Raw genomic sequence first — 16,961 nt, forward strand, 5'->3', positions numbered from 1 at the left:
AAAAATGCAATCAGCTGTTACAGTCTTCCTGAGTAATTTTTCTCTTGTTTGCACGGTGGATAAGGCCATTTCTTAAGTGTCAGACAGCACATGAAAGTATCATGTGCTTGTCATGCAATGCTATCACTTGACATTGCTGGGTTAATGTTATTTCCTTTGGTTTCTGTCGCAGTGTTTCATAAGCTGCAAACAGCATCTTCTCCATATGTCAGTGTGTGGTCAGTGAGTTTGTCAGTCTAGACTTAAATTGTCTAAACAAAATTACTCCATACAAGCTATAATTTCTTATAAAAGAAAATCAGAAAAGCTACAATAGGTAACATAAAGTTGCAAAGAAAAAGTTAAAATAGCTGTGGAAAGACCACGTCAAATGATAAGGCCACACTATGGGCAGTACCTGAAGGGTCTGGAGAGCAATTGGGTATAGGCAGGTATGAAGGCATCTGACTTTGGGATCTGATCAGGAGTCCAGGGCAGAGGGGATGGCAAGTGTCTCACGACACATGCCCAAATAAGAAGTGACAGAATGGCTGTCCCAGCTCCATGGGGGCTGGAGACCACCCTGCTGCTTCTCACCATATTTACTCTGTCCACACAGGCCCCTGGGCAGCACAAGCGTATTAGCATGACAGGAAAGGAACATGTGGGGAGGCACCCACATACTGCCTGGCCCTTGCAGACCAGTAGATTAAAAAAAGCGTGTCTGCTATGTGGGATTTCAGTTTTTGCATAAAGAGGAGTTTATAGTCATTTGCACTTGGGTCCTGTGAAGCTCAGGTCCCCGTTCTGAGGGATCACACACCCCTTCACTACCCCCAGCACCCCTGTAACAAGTTCTCTGTGACTGAGCATCTTCTCCTGCTGGCACAAGTGTCCTGAGAGCTAAATGCACTAGCTCAGTTTTGAGTAATGGACAAAATAAAGTTCCTGTTGTTTTTATGTTCAGTTTGTACCACTTACTAAATTTTAATTTAGAGGCTGAAATTAAAAGTGAAGGAAGTTTGAAGGCCATGGCAAGTCTTTACAGTACCTCAGTTTGGAGTCCATATGTGCCTCGCAGTTTTACATCAACTACAGCTCCATTAAACATCATTCTGAGCGTTTAGCTTCTTTGTCTCATACTGTGGATGTTGAGTGTCTCTGATGTGGTATCTACATGGTTAAGTTGTATTAGTATGTCTTTTAATAGAAATTGCTGATTTAGGACAGAGAACGTATAAACAGCCAATAAGCAAACAGATGCTTAAGCTTCATACTGGAGAACATTTGTTTCAAGAACCAGCTGATGTATCAGAACATAATTTTCCCTTTGTCTAGTATTATCCCCCTTTTTGAGTGTATAGTAGTTGCTCCTGACATGGATGTCTTAGCCCTCTTAGCTCCTTGGCTTCACTCTAGCAGGTTTATGTCACCCCAGATAGGTTCTCCCTGTGACTATGTACTGCATGTGATTCAAGCATCTTTTTTTTTATTGAAACACCACACCAGTCCTTATATGTTGGAATGTGCCAGGGTTTGATATTGCATTGGACCACTGCGGCTGGGCATCAAATACTGCAAATAAGAGAAAGTGCTTTAGTAATCTCAGTGGCCTGTGACTTTTTGAAATCAATAGTTTCCTTTCAGGCGGAGTTTAAACTGCTTTCTATTATGTGGAGCCTGATGCTGTAGCACAGAGATGCTTAAGATGCCGACTGGGCTGATCTTCAAGCAGAGGGTAATGTAAGAAGAAATCTTTCTGAGTACAGGGGACAAGAGAGCACATGGTGCTTTATTTTGCAGGGAAAATATATTGCTAAGGTTGACCTGAAAGCAATTAGTGGTTCATTTAATTGAATCCATGAATTCACCTGTGCAGTCTATTATAACATTATATCGAGATAATTTAAGTTCAGTTTAGTACAGCTAGCTGAGGGGTTATAGAGATTTATAACAGATTACCTTCTATCTGTCTGCTGAGTGGATGCTTAATTTAAATGAAAGAGCGTCCTGGTTGTTCAGCCATGAATACTGCCCTGTGGCAAACCTGGACTTTTCCCGCTAGAGATATGGCTGCTCTCTTTCCAAAATCATTAAGCTGTTATATTTCTGGGCATACATGGGCACATGTAAAGAGGTCGTTGTCCTAAATCCAAACAGCTGAGTTTTTCATCATTTTTAAAGCAAAACTCAAATGTTGTCTTCTGTTGAGTAAATTGAACTGAAAGGGCTTTGGTTGTGCTGCTGAGACTTTTCTTTGTTTAAAAGGCATCTTCTGTCACAACCAAAATCCCTCTACTATATAGTGCTTTTCTTCTCTCTGCCCTGCTATGTGCTGCTTCGGTCAGAGCTTTCCCACTGTCAAAGAAAGAACTAGATGGCTATAACATTTGGTGAGAGCCTTGCTTTGCTGTAAGTATTCATAGCTGTGGCTTATTTCTACTTTGAAGGGCATCACTGGAAAACTCCAAGGGAATTCGTAGCAGGATGTTTATTACATACATTGTTGTGCTCACCCACAAACAGTACTTCAAGATCTATTACATTTCCTTCCTAATGGATCATAATTCACAATAAATGGATGCCTTGATCCTTTCTTTATGTGTTGAACACCACGTAAGGTTCAGGATTTTTTATAACTTTTTGTATTGATCCGCGTTTCAGAGTCCTATAAAGAAAAAATGTACAGATCAGTTAGAATAGAAAATGTATTCAGCACATATTATTAAGAAAAACAGTTTTTATAGGTTTACAAAGATTAGCAGTGGGGGTGTGTCCTGGTTTTGTTAAAAACAAGTTTCTCTTTTAGTGAATTTTTGCCTGTCAGCTAAAGCCTTCGTATTAACTGCATTTTCCTGGAGCACCAGACACATGTTTTGGTAAACCTAGCAATGGAATGCAAACTTATTGATAAGCACAGATGGACATCTCGCGAGAGGGGCGACGAGAAACAAGTGAGCAAGAAACTGACCAACTGTGTATAACATTCCATTCACGTGAATACTTCATATAAAGTGGGAGATCACGAGGATCTCGTCCATTTTTGCCTTTGCTTTTTCCCTTCTGCTTATGGCCGACATTAGGAGAGGACCTTGCTAGTCGTCCCTGCAAACTGAGGCCTAGTGAGAGACTGAATCCAGCTCCGATTGGCTGCAGAGTCCAATCCAGGACTTTGGTTGCCGGCTCTGCAGTTGCTGAGACTTTCAAGATTGGTTTTGTATATTTTGTATTATTTTCTCTATTCCTATTAGTAGTATTAGTAAAACATCTTTAATTTTTTCCAACTCTCTTCACTCTGCCCTTCTTTTCCTCCCAATCGCCTCTCCTTAGTGGAAAGGGGGAAGAGGGAGGGGGAAGTGGGGGGGCGGGGGAAGAGGGGGTTAACAATACATCTGCCAGGGTTTTATTGTCACCCCGCAATCTTAACCCTCGACAGGGTGTTTACCTCTTCACTCACAGCTAACTCTCTCTTCTTCCTCTTTCCAAGGTCAGTGTTTAGCACCGTCCAAGGCTGGCTGTCCACATGTGATACAACTATACTAGAACGGCACAGGGCTGTGCTGGATTGTACAGCTTTGTGCTGCAGAGCCTTGTATACATACAAATCATCCTTGGATCCTCACATGAGGAACCTTTCATAAGTAGAAACATTTCTGTTTCATCTATCAAAAACCTGCTCAGGACTGTGGGATCAAATGCATCTTATTTTGTTTTTCTGCCAGATCATGCTGTCATTTTTCTTTAGCTTTTCTAAGTGATGCTATAAGAATGTATAAAAAATAAATGGCAGAGTTAAGCAGAGCTGGACCTCTGCAGCAGTGCGATAACCTTTTATGCTGTTAGAATCACCATGACCTTTTTGGCTACTCCATAGATCTTTTACTTGTAGATAGGGAAAGTAGAGAAGGGAGAGAAAGACTAGATAAAAACTATATTTGGCAGTGTGTCTGCTTCTACAAGTAGCTCATCAGATGCATACTAACTACATCAACTTTGGTAATAATCTGAACCGTACTGTTTATTTGTTTGCCTTATAATGGTCCCTAGGCAGGAGCCACAACTCTGCATCTCCAGGTAGCGTGGTAAGGCCAAAAAGGCTTTAAAAAAAAGATAACCTAATTACACTGATAAGTGTCACTATGTGCTGCTTACACATCTGTTACTTATGCACAGGTCCAGCCACAATTTTTTCCTCTATACAATTTATTTTTGCTTGTTTTCTTCTAGATTCATAGAATATTGAATTTCAGTTTGTTGGGTACTAATTAATGGTGCTTTGTGTCATCAGCAGTCTCAAAAATAGATACATGTTTTCACTTGAGTGGAAAAGAGCTTCTACGCTAGTAGCACATAATTTTCAATAGAGAAATAGTAGTATTTTCACTATGCGGTGATGAAATCAACACCAGTAACTGAGGATTAAAATCCTGTATCTTTTTTACCGTTAAAGAAATAACAAAACATAAAGAACAAGTAATTAATGTTAAGTATATCTTCAGTGAATGATAACACAGAAGACATGGGGCAACTTAGTATACTGTTGTCGTGGTTTAACCACAGCTGGCAACTAAGCGCCGCTCAGCCGCTCACTCAAACCCCTCAGTGGGATGCGGGAGACAGAAGAGTAAAAGTGAGAAAACTCATGGGTTTACATAAAGACAGTTTAATAGGTAAAGCAAAAGCCATGCACACAAGCAAAGCAAAATAAGGGATTCATTCACTACTTCCCATCAGTAGGCAGATGTTCAGCCATCTCCAGGAAAGCTGAGCTACATCATATGTAATGGTTACTTTGGAAGACAAACATCATCACTTCAAACATCCATCCCCTTCCTTCTGCTTCCCCCCAGCTTTTAATTTCTGAGTGTGACATCATATGGTATAGAATATCCCTTTGGTCAATTGGGGTCAGCTGTCCTGGTTGTGTCCCCTCCCAGCTTCTTGTGCACTCCCAGCCTACTTGCTGGTGGGATTATATGAGAAGCAGAAAAGGCCATGACTGCTTAGCAACAACTAAAACATGAGTGTATTATCATCATTATTCTCATACTAAATCCAAAAAACAGCACTATACCAGCTACTAGGAAGAAAATTGACTCTATCCCAGCAAAACCAGGACAGCTGCATATTAGTTATATGTATTTTTTGAATGTTTGAGTAAGCAGGGTAGGTGGTTGCATAGTTATTGTGTGAATGTTCAACATTAAGGATTCGTATAGTGCAGTGCATTTTTGCTAGAATGGATTTGCCTGAATGGTATCTGTCTTGTAATCATGGTCTTCATCTCAAGTCAGCAGGTTCTGTGGCCAAGAGAGCAAATAGTTAAAACCAGTTAAAGTTTAAAAAGGCCTATAAGTGGTATTTTTTGAAGTTTTTAATTACAGAAATGCTTGTGGGTAGAGTGCCAGCAGAAAATCGCTGCATCAGAGCTGAAAGCAATAATAGTAATGTTGCTATTAACTAGTGCAAATACTATATACTATGGTATATGACCTTGCACTGGCTTATGTGCTGAAAATTAGAACAAGGGAAAGTAGTTGCATTGTAAACTTCGCTTTATTTTAAATGTGATTGTCATCTTTACTTTTTGTCCCTCCTTTGTTATAGGGAGAAAATTGAATTTTAGTCACGACAACAAAGGCACATTTCATTATGTAATCATTACACTCTCCAGGGATGGGTTTATAGCAAGCTCAGCTACACAGGGAGGCAAAGTATAATGGCCTAATATCAAGAGAGTATCAGTGCACTGAGCCCTGTGGGACGTGCACGGGAAGGAATGTGGTCACACTCTTAGAAGTCGATCTGTCTTGTTTTAGCACTGATGTGATGGGAGCCAGTGGTAAATTTCCCTGAGGTGACTTCCACAACCATCATTTGTGGAATGTTTTAAACAAAAATGCAGGACTTCAGCAAGGTGCTATCTTGGGGTTTTGTGTGTGTTTTCCTTAATTCTTTCAGGATCTAGTATCCATTGCTTATTATCCACAGAGTTGGAGAAGAATGGTGCTGAAGCTGCTAACGTAGCACGATCATATTCACAGATTTTCTTGTCATGTAGAATTGAGAGTGGGAGGCTATTAGCATTGCTGCATAAAATTCCACAGAATATATAAAATATGAAGAAAAGGTAATCACTAAACTGTTATTGACAGTTGTTACAGTGTTCAAAGAAAAATGTGGTCTTCTAATTCTTCCTTAGTTTATAAGGATTACTCAAAATTGCAGCTATTCACTGAATATACCCTGAATATTTTATTGAAGTAAGATATAGTGAATATTGTAGTCAGATAGGAACCTTGTCTGAGTGGTATGGTCTACAAGTAGCATTCATTTGTATGAACACTTGCTTTTGTACAGCTTTTCTGCTAACAATGGAAAGTGTGTGTGGACATGTGGGGTTTTTTACTTATTATCAAATTTTTGCAGGAGATGATGCTGTTTGGTTAAGCCATTGTCTTAAAGGAGAGCTGGATGAAAGACCCACATGACTAATACAGCAATTTTAATGCATTTAAGCTAGTCTCTGTCTGAGTCTTGAGCATGTTACAATTTTGTCACAGGTGACAGTCACTGCTCACTGACAGCCTGTGAAATGTGGCTATAATATTGACACAGACTGGATAAGCACTAGCAGAAAGAGGAAAAGGGAAACTGTGGGGGGCAGTGGGGGTAGAACAAATCTATTACTGTACAGTGGATCACATAAAGATCTAATGCAAGTAATTTTCAGATTATGCATATTCCTTTTGTATCCTGATGCTGGTGGGGGCAGGACTTACATGTTGTCTGCTTGTCACTCTAATGGGGTTACAAGGACAGATAAACATACAGCTTAGTTCTGCATGAAAACCAGTAAGCTGTTTTAATTGTGTTTAAGATTTGTCCAGTTTCTGCCAGTTCTCCCCCACCTCATGTTTAACATGTGAACCCAAAAAAATAAAGTGTACTTGAAATACCCTGCCTGCTTGAAAGTGCTCTTACATAGCCCTGATGCAAAACCCTCAGTACTCTGAGGAATAGCACGGACATATATAGCATGGTAGTTTTTAGGGAGCCCTGATAGCAGTTCAGTCCTCATATAATTGCTCCTGGGTTGGTTAGAACTGAAAACAAACACATCCAAAAGTTTTGTAATGCATTTTCTAATAACTCTGATTTCATTTTTTTGGTAGCAAAACTCAAAGACAGATGCGCTTTGCTTCCCAGCTCTTCCCCAAACTCTTACAATAAAACTTTTTCCTGCTTTCTTCTCACACCCCTCAGGAGAATCCTCTTTCTTTTTTTATGGCACTATGTTGTGATTGATATATGTAATTTTTTTCCAGAAACGCCATTTTTCAAGCCCTCATCATTGTTCCTATCTGAAAAGCTTGCCTTTGAACAGCCTGGGGCTGCACCGTGTTCTCTGTCACTGGGATATCATCTTGCCTTGCTCGGCTGAGTGTGATTTTTTCCACTGGCTTCAAGGACTAGACATTAACTCCTATCCCTGCTGATCCAGGGAAAGGGAGTTAAAAGCATCTCAGTGCCTCAAGAGCAATACTCCCTGGTACAGCACAAACATCATGCTGCCATGTTTCTTTTTCATTCACTCCATGCTACCATAGAAGAAAGGAAGCCAAACTCCTCACTGCCATGTAGATATTACATTGGACGCTACAGTGATGCTTTGAAATGTTAATACCCCCTCAAACACAGGCAGCTGAGGGAGAGCAGTGGTTTGGTTTCGGTTGTGACTCAGACTGTCACAACAGGTCCTGGCAGAAATAAAATAAAACAGTCATGAGCAGCCTGCAGGCTCCTGGGTGGTAAGGGCATGTGCCACATTTTATGGCTACCATTTCTGAATCATTTTAACTGATGTGCCAGAAGTGAGAAAACCACTTGTCTCTCAGCCGACGTTGGCCCTGTTGTGGTGGTGCGGGGGCACACCACCTGCTCCTCAGCCCATGGCAGGGGTGGGTGGGCTCCTGCAGGCTCTCACCCCTGCCAGGGGAAGGAAGTAGGCTGGAGTGGGGCAGCTTTCCACCTTGGGCCAAAGGGACACTTGGTCTCCTGGTGAGGAGACAGGAGGCAGATGGAAGTAAATAGGAGTGGTCCCGGCCCACTGAGAGGGGCCAAAGGGTGACGGGCCAGGGTGAAGGAAGAGGCATGTCTCACAGCAGCAGCTTCAGCTGGGAGGAAAAACCCTGGTAATGACTGTCCCTCTACCTTCTTTTTCACCACCTCTTCTTGTTCTCTGATGACTCCTTCATACAGGCCTTTCGTTTTAATGATAGCGTAGCAGTGAAGCCAAGTCACACCAAGGCCTGAAGGCTTCCAGCTTTAATCTGTAATGAAATGTAGAGAAACGTAGCAAGGTCTGACACATTCTCAGTCTCCTGAAAGAGAGACTTGGGAACTGAGATCTGGGAATCAAGTGTTCAGACCAGTGTGCTTCCCAAAGCAGTGAATTGTTTTGATTCATCTTTTTTTTTTTCTCCCCCTTAATTTCCCATAGAAATTGGGAAGATTGACCAAGATATATATAAATACAACACCCCAGGATTCACTGGCTGCCTATCGAGAGTGCGGTTCAACCAGATTGCTCCACTCAAAGCAGCTCTGAGACCTACCAACGCGTCCTCTCACGTTCACATCGAAGGAGAGCTGGTGGAATCCAACTGCGGAGCATCTCCACTCACCATTCCACCAATGTCGGCTGCTACCGACCCATGGCACTTAGACTCAGGTAAGCTGGGGTTCATGCCACATTAGCTCAGTGGAGCAGTTCAGAGAAGAAATACATCCACCTTCCTCTGTGAGGAAACCAAAACTGAGTGGATGTGATTGATAGATGACTCTAGGACTGTAATCGTGATAGGAAGGGCGAAGCTGGAATGACAGAAATTAGCCACCACTTCTAAGTGCAGTTACAGGATATTTTCTTTGCCTTTTTTTAATACTCTGCTTTATTTTTCTTTTCCGTAAGTTTACACTCTTTGAATGTTGCTTTTTTACCTCATGCTGTGATAGCACTTTCATTGTTGTATTAGGTATGTAGTAAGCAAAAAGTTTCAGTTACAAATAAATAGGTACAGTAGCATTTCTTGCACTGTATTCCTAATAAGTGAGTATATTGTAGTCAGTTTCATACAAAAAAAAAGCAAGTATAATTTTATGTGTATATATATTTATATGAAGTGCTGATTTGTTTTCTGAAATGTCTGCTTTCCTTAGGCCATGTTTAATGGGAAATCCCATTAGTCATGATGGCATTCATCTCATACTGAAAATGCTGGAAAGCTATAACAATTTTCTGATCTCAGCAATCTCGTTCTGTTTTTGCAACTGAAAGTCTTTGAAAGTATACATTGTGCCTAATTTTAGAAGTGTTTTTTTTTTTCTCTCTTTGAATACTTTAAAAAAATCTTTTCCCTCTAGATTTATAGGGTCGAGTGTTTGTTGACCCCTCTCTTGTATTTTGTCCTCATTCTGATTTCACTCGTAGCAGTGTAAATTAGAAGGCAAAGTTGATGGGTTTTCAGTGGTATAAAATTAAAATGCTAGAGCAAAAACTGTGTCAATAATTATTTTTATTCTGATTAGTCTTTGCCTGTTGTGTTTGGGGATACAACCACCCATTTTTGTATAAGAGGGGACAGGTATATATGTTTTTCTTAGAAGTATGTGCCAAGGTCGTTCCTTTGGGTTTTGGATTTTTTTTTTCCTTGAAATGTCAAGGAACTCCTTGCAATATGTCCTTTCAGCTTTTCTTCAGTAGAGAAATAGGACAGATGTTTATAAGAAGAGGCAGATATTCCAAGACTGAGAGTCCCAAGCATTGACACAAGCAGCATCATGCTCTAAAACATGCCATTTCCTCCTTGCTGCCATGCCATTATAAGAGTTCAGTTCGTCTCTTCCCTGTTTATAACATGCGATCTCCTACTTGATTCTTTTCATCGCAACTTCATAGTCCCTTTCTTCTCTGAAATTATTAGGTCAGTTTGTACCTGAAGGTTGTGTTCTGTGCTCTTTCTGTAAAAGCACATTTCCTGAAGGATACTTCACTGGCTCACGTCTTTGAAAAGTATGCCATAAACAACTTGAGGATGCACTGCTGCTGTGAATCTGGTGCAGCTAATGAATGGGTTTTGGTTGCTAATTTTCATTGGTTTATTTTTCCTGCACTTACTTTGACTGCAAGCTAGTAAAAGACTATGTTTGGATTTATTTAAGATATTTGAACTGTTCCTCATACCTCCTGTTGTTTGTTCTTTCCATGTGCTACTACACTCATCCTTGTGTTATCTCAGTCTCCTTTTGAAAACTTTTGCTGGGTTGATTCAACTTTGTTGACCTGACAGATTACAAATTTACCTATTTTCTTCTGGATTAATTGTAGTATTTGATCATGGAGCCAGCCTGAAGGATATCAGGGAACATACAGCATGCAATTAGGTTGGCTCAAGCTGTCTGTTAATTTTTGCTGAGCAAAAAAATCTGATTGCCGTAGCCAGACTTGACTGCTTCAAGTCATGGGCAGACAGAATGCAAGCGACCCACCTTCATTTTTGATCATTATAAGCTTTAGTACGACTGTGAGCTCAGGACCCCTCCTATTATCCTCTCCAGTGTTCTGCAGCAGTAGAGGAAAAAGATCATATTGCTTTAAATACCTCTAGTGGGGGACTGCTGTACACTGAAGGGAACCACATTGTCAGGTGAGTCACAGTAGAAAGAGTTTCCACAGCAAGGGGGTGTTGTTTCACCGGGACAGGAGTGAAAGGACATATGAGCGTGGGTGAACAATTCCTGACTTTAACTCTGAGTGACATTCCCGCGGGACAAAGAGGAGGCATCATGGCAACTCATTTATTGGTGTCAGGTAAGAACAACTCAGTCTTTGTAAAAGTATCTCTGGTGGTCTGACACAGCCAGCTGTGTTTCAGTCTCAGGAAAAATATATACTGTAGACTGTGTGATCTCACACACAGGTGATCTTGATGACTGGTACATGGGTTTGACTTCGGTGTCGCATTGCTTTAGTACGTTGGCAAGTTGCACTGATGATTTATGTTTCCCAAACCCCACTACAAGACTTTCTAATACAAATTGTGTTGAAAGAGAAAATGGAACAATCAAAGGTATAAGTAATGTTTCCCGTTGGTTCCAGAGCTGGAATAGTCTTGGTACTCTCAGCATGAATTTACTCCTTCACTAAACCAGCTGAAGTGGTAAAGACAAAAAGCCCTTTTGAAGTTCACAGAAATACTTGCAGTTGTGCTAAAACAAAAGCCACAGATGCTCTGCTACAAAGGAATGGTTGCAAAGAACGTGGCTTTGAAAGCAGCAGTTACTTTGTAGAGGCTTTCTAATTTAAAAAATGTTTTCATGTGTAATTTTTATTGTTTTTCTTACTTCATTTTAAATAGATGTTAACAGAACATGAGAGTTGAGGATGGGTGGTTCATAGTGAAAATATCAGGAAAAATTTTCTGGCAAGTGTCATAGTTTAAATCTCGTTCAGTGACATACTCCACACTTATCCTGATTCGTATTTTGAGTTAAGTGTAGATTTGTAGGTTTGCTTCTCAAATACTGTAGAATTGAACACTGAGGATTGAAAAATGCTATAGGAGGGATCAAATAAGTGTTTAAATAGGACGGATACAACAGATAGCAAATGGAATGATCTTTTCACCTCTAAACTGCAGTGCTGGATCAGACCTTATGAGTAATTACCAAACGTTAAGCAGGTTCTGCCTGATGGGTGACCTACATGAAAGGTTTGCCTTAAACTCTTCTGTGTAGTTACTCCATGGATGCCTCCTGCTAGCTGCAAAACATTTTGGATGCCTGAACAGAAAGGCTAAAGGGAAAAACGTAAAGACATGCATCAGTCACTTGCAGTTGACCCTTAGAAACAAGTTCAGGGGTTTATCAATAAGCAACTTTGTTGCTTATTGATAAACTCCCCAGAGAAATGGACCGTACAGCTTCTCAATTCATGATCTTGCTCTTTCTAGTACCCTTGAATTGACATATATTTCACATTCACAACATTTGTTCTTTTTAAATGTATTTGTCATTGTAAAAATGCCACTTCCCTCCCTCCCCAACCCTGGCTGGCATTTTGCCATGCTACTTGGAAATTACCTTAAACTATTATCTTTTTCAGCTTGTGAGTATTCTTACAATGCATAATCTTCCTGTTGCTATGGCAATCCTTTCTTGGTGTTGATGAAGTGCAGGAATTCCACAAGTCATTCTTTTCTAGCATATGACTTTCTAGTGATTTAAAAGTCAGTAATCAAACTCAAGCAGATCATCAATCTAGTTCCCTTCCTGTATTTTCCTCCCATCTGTATTATCTCAGTTTGTGTCAGACAGTCCGATTTTCCTTGGTTACATCAAAAGGAGTGTAGAAAGGAGGGAAAAGAGAGCCTGATCAATTACCATCTTACTTAAAAGTTACATGTCCTACCTTTACATGTTGTCTAAACCCAGCGAATTACCTGTCTAGCATACATTTGAAGACAAAAGTTATAACTGCATGCCTTTAACTATATCATCATGCATGTTTTAATATCTATTACTGTAGTGTATGTAAAAAAAAAAAAAAAAATAAAAAATCACCAAGGGGTTTTTTAATAGCACTCAGTTCAAGTTAGCAAAGATGTATGTCAATAATAACTGACACCTTGCTCATTTTAGAGAAGGAAACAAAAGCCCAAACAGATGCTTATTTTTGTAGTAAATAAACTCCTACGACTAAAGAGCCCTGTACTTAAAATCAGCAGATACATATTATTGGGGTGGAGTTGTTTAGTTTGTGGGTGTTTTTATCTAAGATAAAGGTTCTGCAGTTTATTAATAAGGTTTTACTTCCAAACTTTTCTTATTTCTATAAAAAAGGATTAAAAAAATCCTACTACATGTATGTGCCTCTCCATTTTAGGTAAAATGTGCTCCAGCTTGCCAAGCTACCTGATCTTGAATTTACTAAAAGCAAATGATAACAGAAGCGTCAAGGCATATACAACAGTTGATAAACCATGCTTTAGCACCTCTAAGCTGCCGTGGCACTGTGCAGCTGCAAGATGCATTTATTCTGATTATGAACAGAATGGCATTTAGAGCATTTAACGTGGGATTTAGTTAAACCCTTATTAGCATCAACATTATAAGAATTAAATGGAGTGGGATTAAATGCTACATCTGGAATGTTCTTCCAAGTGGTGTCACTTTTTTTCTGACTGTATGTTATTAAACCCTAAATGTTCTTTAGTTTTGTAGAAGATGAAAGGCCTAGCCTTTTAAGAATCAACAGGTTACTTTGAAACCTGTGCTGAACATGGCCAGCAAAGACATTGTATGAAGCCATGCACCACTGTCATCAAAATTAAAACAACTGCCTGCAGGATTAACTCCCCTTTTGTTACAAATTCATCCTTTAACAAGTGATGGCAGAAGAGAGTGGGAGGGCTCAATATTGGCCATATCATACATGTTCGCCTAGTTACCTTTGCTAAGCAAAAGATAGTAAATTTCTGAACTAAAAGAAAGTACCACTCATGTGTTACTGGTGACAGTGATGAAGGTCACCTTCTGGATTCAGATGCCATTGGCTGGGTTGTTGTCCCACCCTTGAACCAATGGTACCCACGTCTCAGAGGGCAGAACAGCAGCATCTGAGGAGAAGCTGTGTCAGACATGTGCTAGGATGGATATGGCAACTGAAAGGGGAAATAGCTTTTGCCCTTGTCAGGTACGGCACAGTGGGAAGGAAGGATCAAAGGCTTTACTTGCTTGGAGGGCAGCCATTTAGCCCTCAAAACGGTCTCAGGTTACAAACATGTGAACAAAAGGATATTCTCCTGACCACAGACATTGAAAGCCTCCTGTATGCATCAGTGAATCCAACAACAGGAGGATGAGAGTCAATGGTAAGGTGTGATGCAGCACTCAGTCTCCCCTCTAAGGGGCAGCAGGGGAGCAGGGTCTCTTCTCCGGGCTTCCTGCAAGGGGCAAGTGAGTTGGGTGAGAGGGACGGAAGAAGTGCACCACTTTTGTTCATGATGCAGCCTTACATATCTAAATTTGATCTCCTAGGTGCTAGCAAAATTAGAAATGGATGTGAAGGCAGTTGCTAGGATAAAATGATGCCCCTCCTTTTTCAAGCATAGCAAACAGAATTGGTTACCTGTACTGCAATCAGAGAAAGACGCCAGATTCTCTCTTTGAAGTTACTGATCACACAAGGTGGCTGGGTTTTTTAAATTAACGTGTAAACATTGGGGTGCTCTTTGTCTGCCAGTAAGCTAGTTTAATATTTATACTTCTTATACAAGAGATGGAACATACACTTGCAACTTGCCCTGTGGGTGAGCAGATTCTTCCACTGACAGCAAAATCAGGTTTCCTCTTCTGGGAGTGACCAGCATTCATCCCTAGTTCTACCAATATAAATATTGTTTCTGTAGTCCATAGTGTTTGCCTGAGTTCTTTTCAAACAGGGAGGTGGCATTTTTTTTTAAACAGCAATTAAGTCTAGCAGAAGTTCCTATCTCAGTTTCTAAGCACTGAGTGTTTCTTGCAGGCGAGAAGTTGAGTAGTAAACATTGAGATGCAACAGCTTCTACTTTTTTCCTCCTCATCGAGTAGCTAACTAGGAAGAGCATCTGTCTGAAATTTGGCACAATCAGAGCTTCATCCTTGAATGGCTTAATTATTGTCTTTGAATTACTGTAAGTCTATTGATTTGGGATAAAAATGCCTCCTTCAGTCTCATCTAGTTCCTTCACACAATTATGCATAGTGTTTTCTTATCTTTAACAATATATAATTTCAGAGTGAAATTTCTGACACTGTCTAGTATGTCAGACAGCTGACAGACTGCCAAGCTTGTAAATTCTTCTGGCATTCCTTGAGTGACCAGCATAGTAGCTATTTCATAAGTAGTGATTTGAATGTTAATGCTGCTACCTAACATCAAGACAAGAAGGTGGTAATATTAAAAAGAGGGTGTTTTCCATCCTCTGCAAAAACTATGTTTTTTCCACAAGTACTAACTTTAACCAGGAACTTGGGGATGGCATAAATTAGGGAAAAAATTGAATAGAGATGGAAGCATTTAGATGCCTGAGCACTTCATGCAACTGCCTTCTTTTTCCTTTCCTTAAACTGAAAAGCACTTCTCTTCCTGTGTAAGAGGTTATTTGAGACTACAGTCAGGTCATTACAGGTATTAAAGTTTATTTAGGTTTAAATTAGCCAGTCTGACTCATTCCTCATTCCCAGTCCAAGCCTTTCTTTTTTGTAAGCGCATGAATGCTGAAAGTGCAGAACCTGATATTGTTGTTCATATTCTGCCTGTGAGAAGCTTTTTCTTCCAATGACCTCAATAAACAGAGTCCATAATTTTTTTTTTTCTAGCTGTCATAAGTTTACAGTTTTGTTTTGTATTCTTGTTCATTGGGTTGGATATTTTATTTTTTTGGTTTGGTTTGGTTTGGTTTGGTTGTTGTTTTTTTGTTTGTTTCTTTGTTTCTTTCAGGTATTCCCTGTGGGTCCATTGTCAGCAATTAGCCATATACAGCTAGGCTTTGATCAGCACTTAACTCTGCTGTTCCTTTGAGACCACCAAAGAGTTTCGTATTCTACATTAATTATAAAAGGAAGTATTTGTTTGTCTTCCTTAACAGGTGAAATGTAAGCACTGCTGATAAAATTTTCATGAAAGTGATAGCTTAGGCCAGCATGACTAATACAGTTCTTATCTGGAGTTGTAGTGAGACCCACTGTGAGAGAGATGTTAATACCAGGAATTAAAACACAGGTGAGTTTAGGTCTTTGAGTGATGAGGATGCTCTAATGTGCTGCAAATGAATTGGAAATTTGGCAAAGCAAATGTTCAAAATGCTGCTTCTGAGACAGAACTTGCTGAAGTTCAGATTGCCGATAAACACAATGCAAAAATTATGCTAAATGTCTGCTGTCCTTTTAAACTAAGGAAGAAAATCCTGTAGTATACAAGTACTAGTTAATAAAATGTTTTGGGCTTGCCTTCCACTGCTTTGTACAATTACTTGCTTCTATGCAAAAGGAAGTGCCCCTCAGTTCAATAAGGACAGGGAAATGCTTGAGAGAGTCCAGCGCAGGACAACAGAGATGATTAAGGGAGTGGAGCATCCCTTATGAGGAAAGGCTGAGGGAGCTAGGGCTCTTTAGTGTGGAGGAGACTGAGGGGCGACCTCATTAATGTTTATAAATATGTAAAGGGTGAGTGTCAGGAGGATGGAGCCAGGCTCTTCTGTGTTGACAACCCATGATAGGACAAGGGGTAATGGGTACAAACTGGAACACGGGAGTTTCCACTTAAATTTGAGAAGAAACTTCTTCTCAGTGAGGGTGACAGAACACTGGAACAGGCTGCCCAGGGAGGTTGTGGAGTCTCCTTCTCTGGAGACATTCAAAACCTGCCTGGACACTTTCCTGTGTAACCTCATTTGGGTGTTCCTGCTCCAGCAGGGGGATTGGACTAGATGATCTTTTGAGGTCCCTTCCAGTCCCTAACATTCTATGATTCTGTGATTCTGTGAAGTGTAAAAGTTACTATTGGGAAATGACCATACAAAGGGCAAAGCAGAGGAGAAGCGTCTAACGCCTCCCAGCCAACAGAACAGGAATGTGTTCCGTGTTCCATATTTCATCTAGAATTGATTTGGGACAGTTTAAGCTGCAAAGATTGGTCTCCTAATAAGGCACAGGTTTTTCTGTCCCTTTGCTAGGAAGATTGCTTTTTAAAACTGAAAGAATATTGTACTGCCCTTTCAAAGCAAGCCATTCATAAAACTCCATTTCCTCTTCTGCTTAAGGTTGCGGACAGCGAAGTTCACCTGTAGGATGAAATTCAAGGCCTAATAACACAGCTGGTTCAGAAACAACTATCATGACTTACTGAGTTGCCAACTGTCATGTCTAGTGGTGAGAAT

The 16,961-nt window shown here is 40.3% G+C and overlaps 1 protein-coding gene across 3 annotated transcripts in view; it reads left to right on the forward strand.

Moving 5' to 3' along the window:
• Positions 1-16,961, forward strand: part of CNTNAP2 (contactin associated protein 2) — a 1,147,495-nt gene that overhangs the window by 1,113,969 nt on the left and 16,565 nt on the right. For all 3 annotated transcript variants that reach the window (XM_065052115.1, XM_065052117.1, XM_065052116.1), the window contains exon 22: positions 8,483-8,713. In XM_065052115.1, coding sequence (XP_064908187.1) covers positions 8,483-8,713 — 231 coding nt within the window. The remainder of the gene's footprint in view (positions 1-8,482; positions 8,714-16,961) is intronic.

The sequence above is a fragment of the Columba livia genome, chromosome 2, assembly GCF_036013475.1.
Source record: "Columba livia isolate bColLiv1 breed racing homer chromosome 2, bColLiv1.pat.W.v2, whole genome shotgun sequence".
Classification (NCBI taxonomy): Eukaryota; Metazoa; Chordata; class Aves; order Columbiformes; family Columbidae; genus Columba; species Columba livia.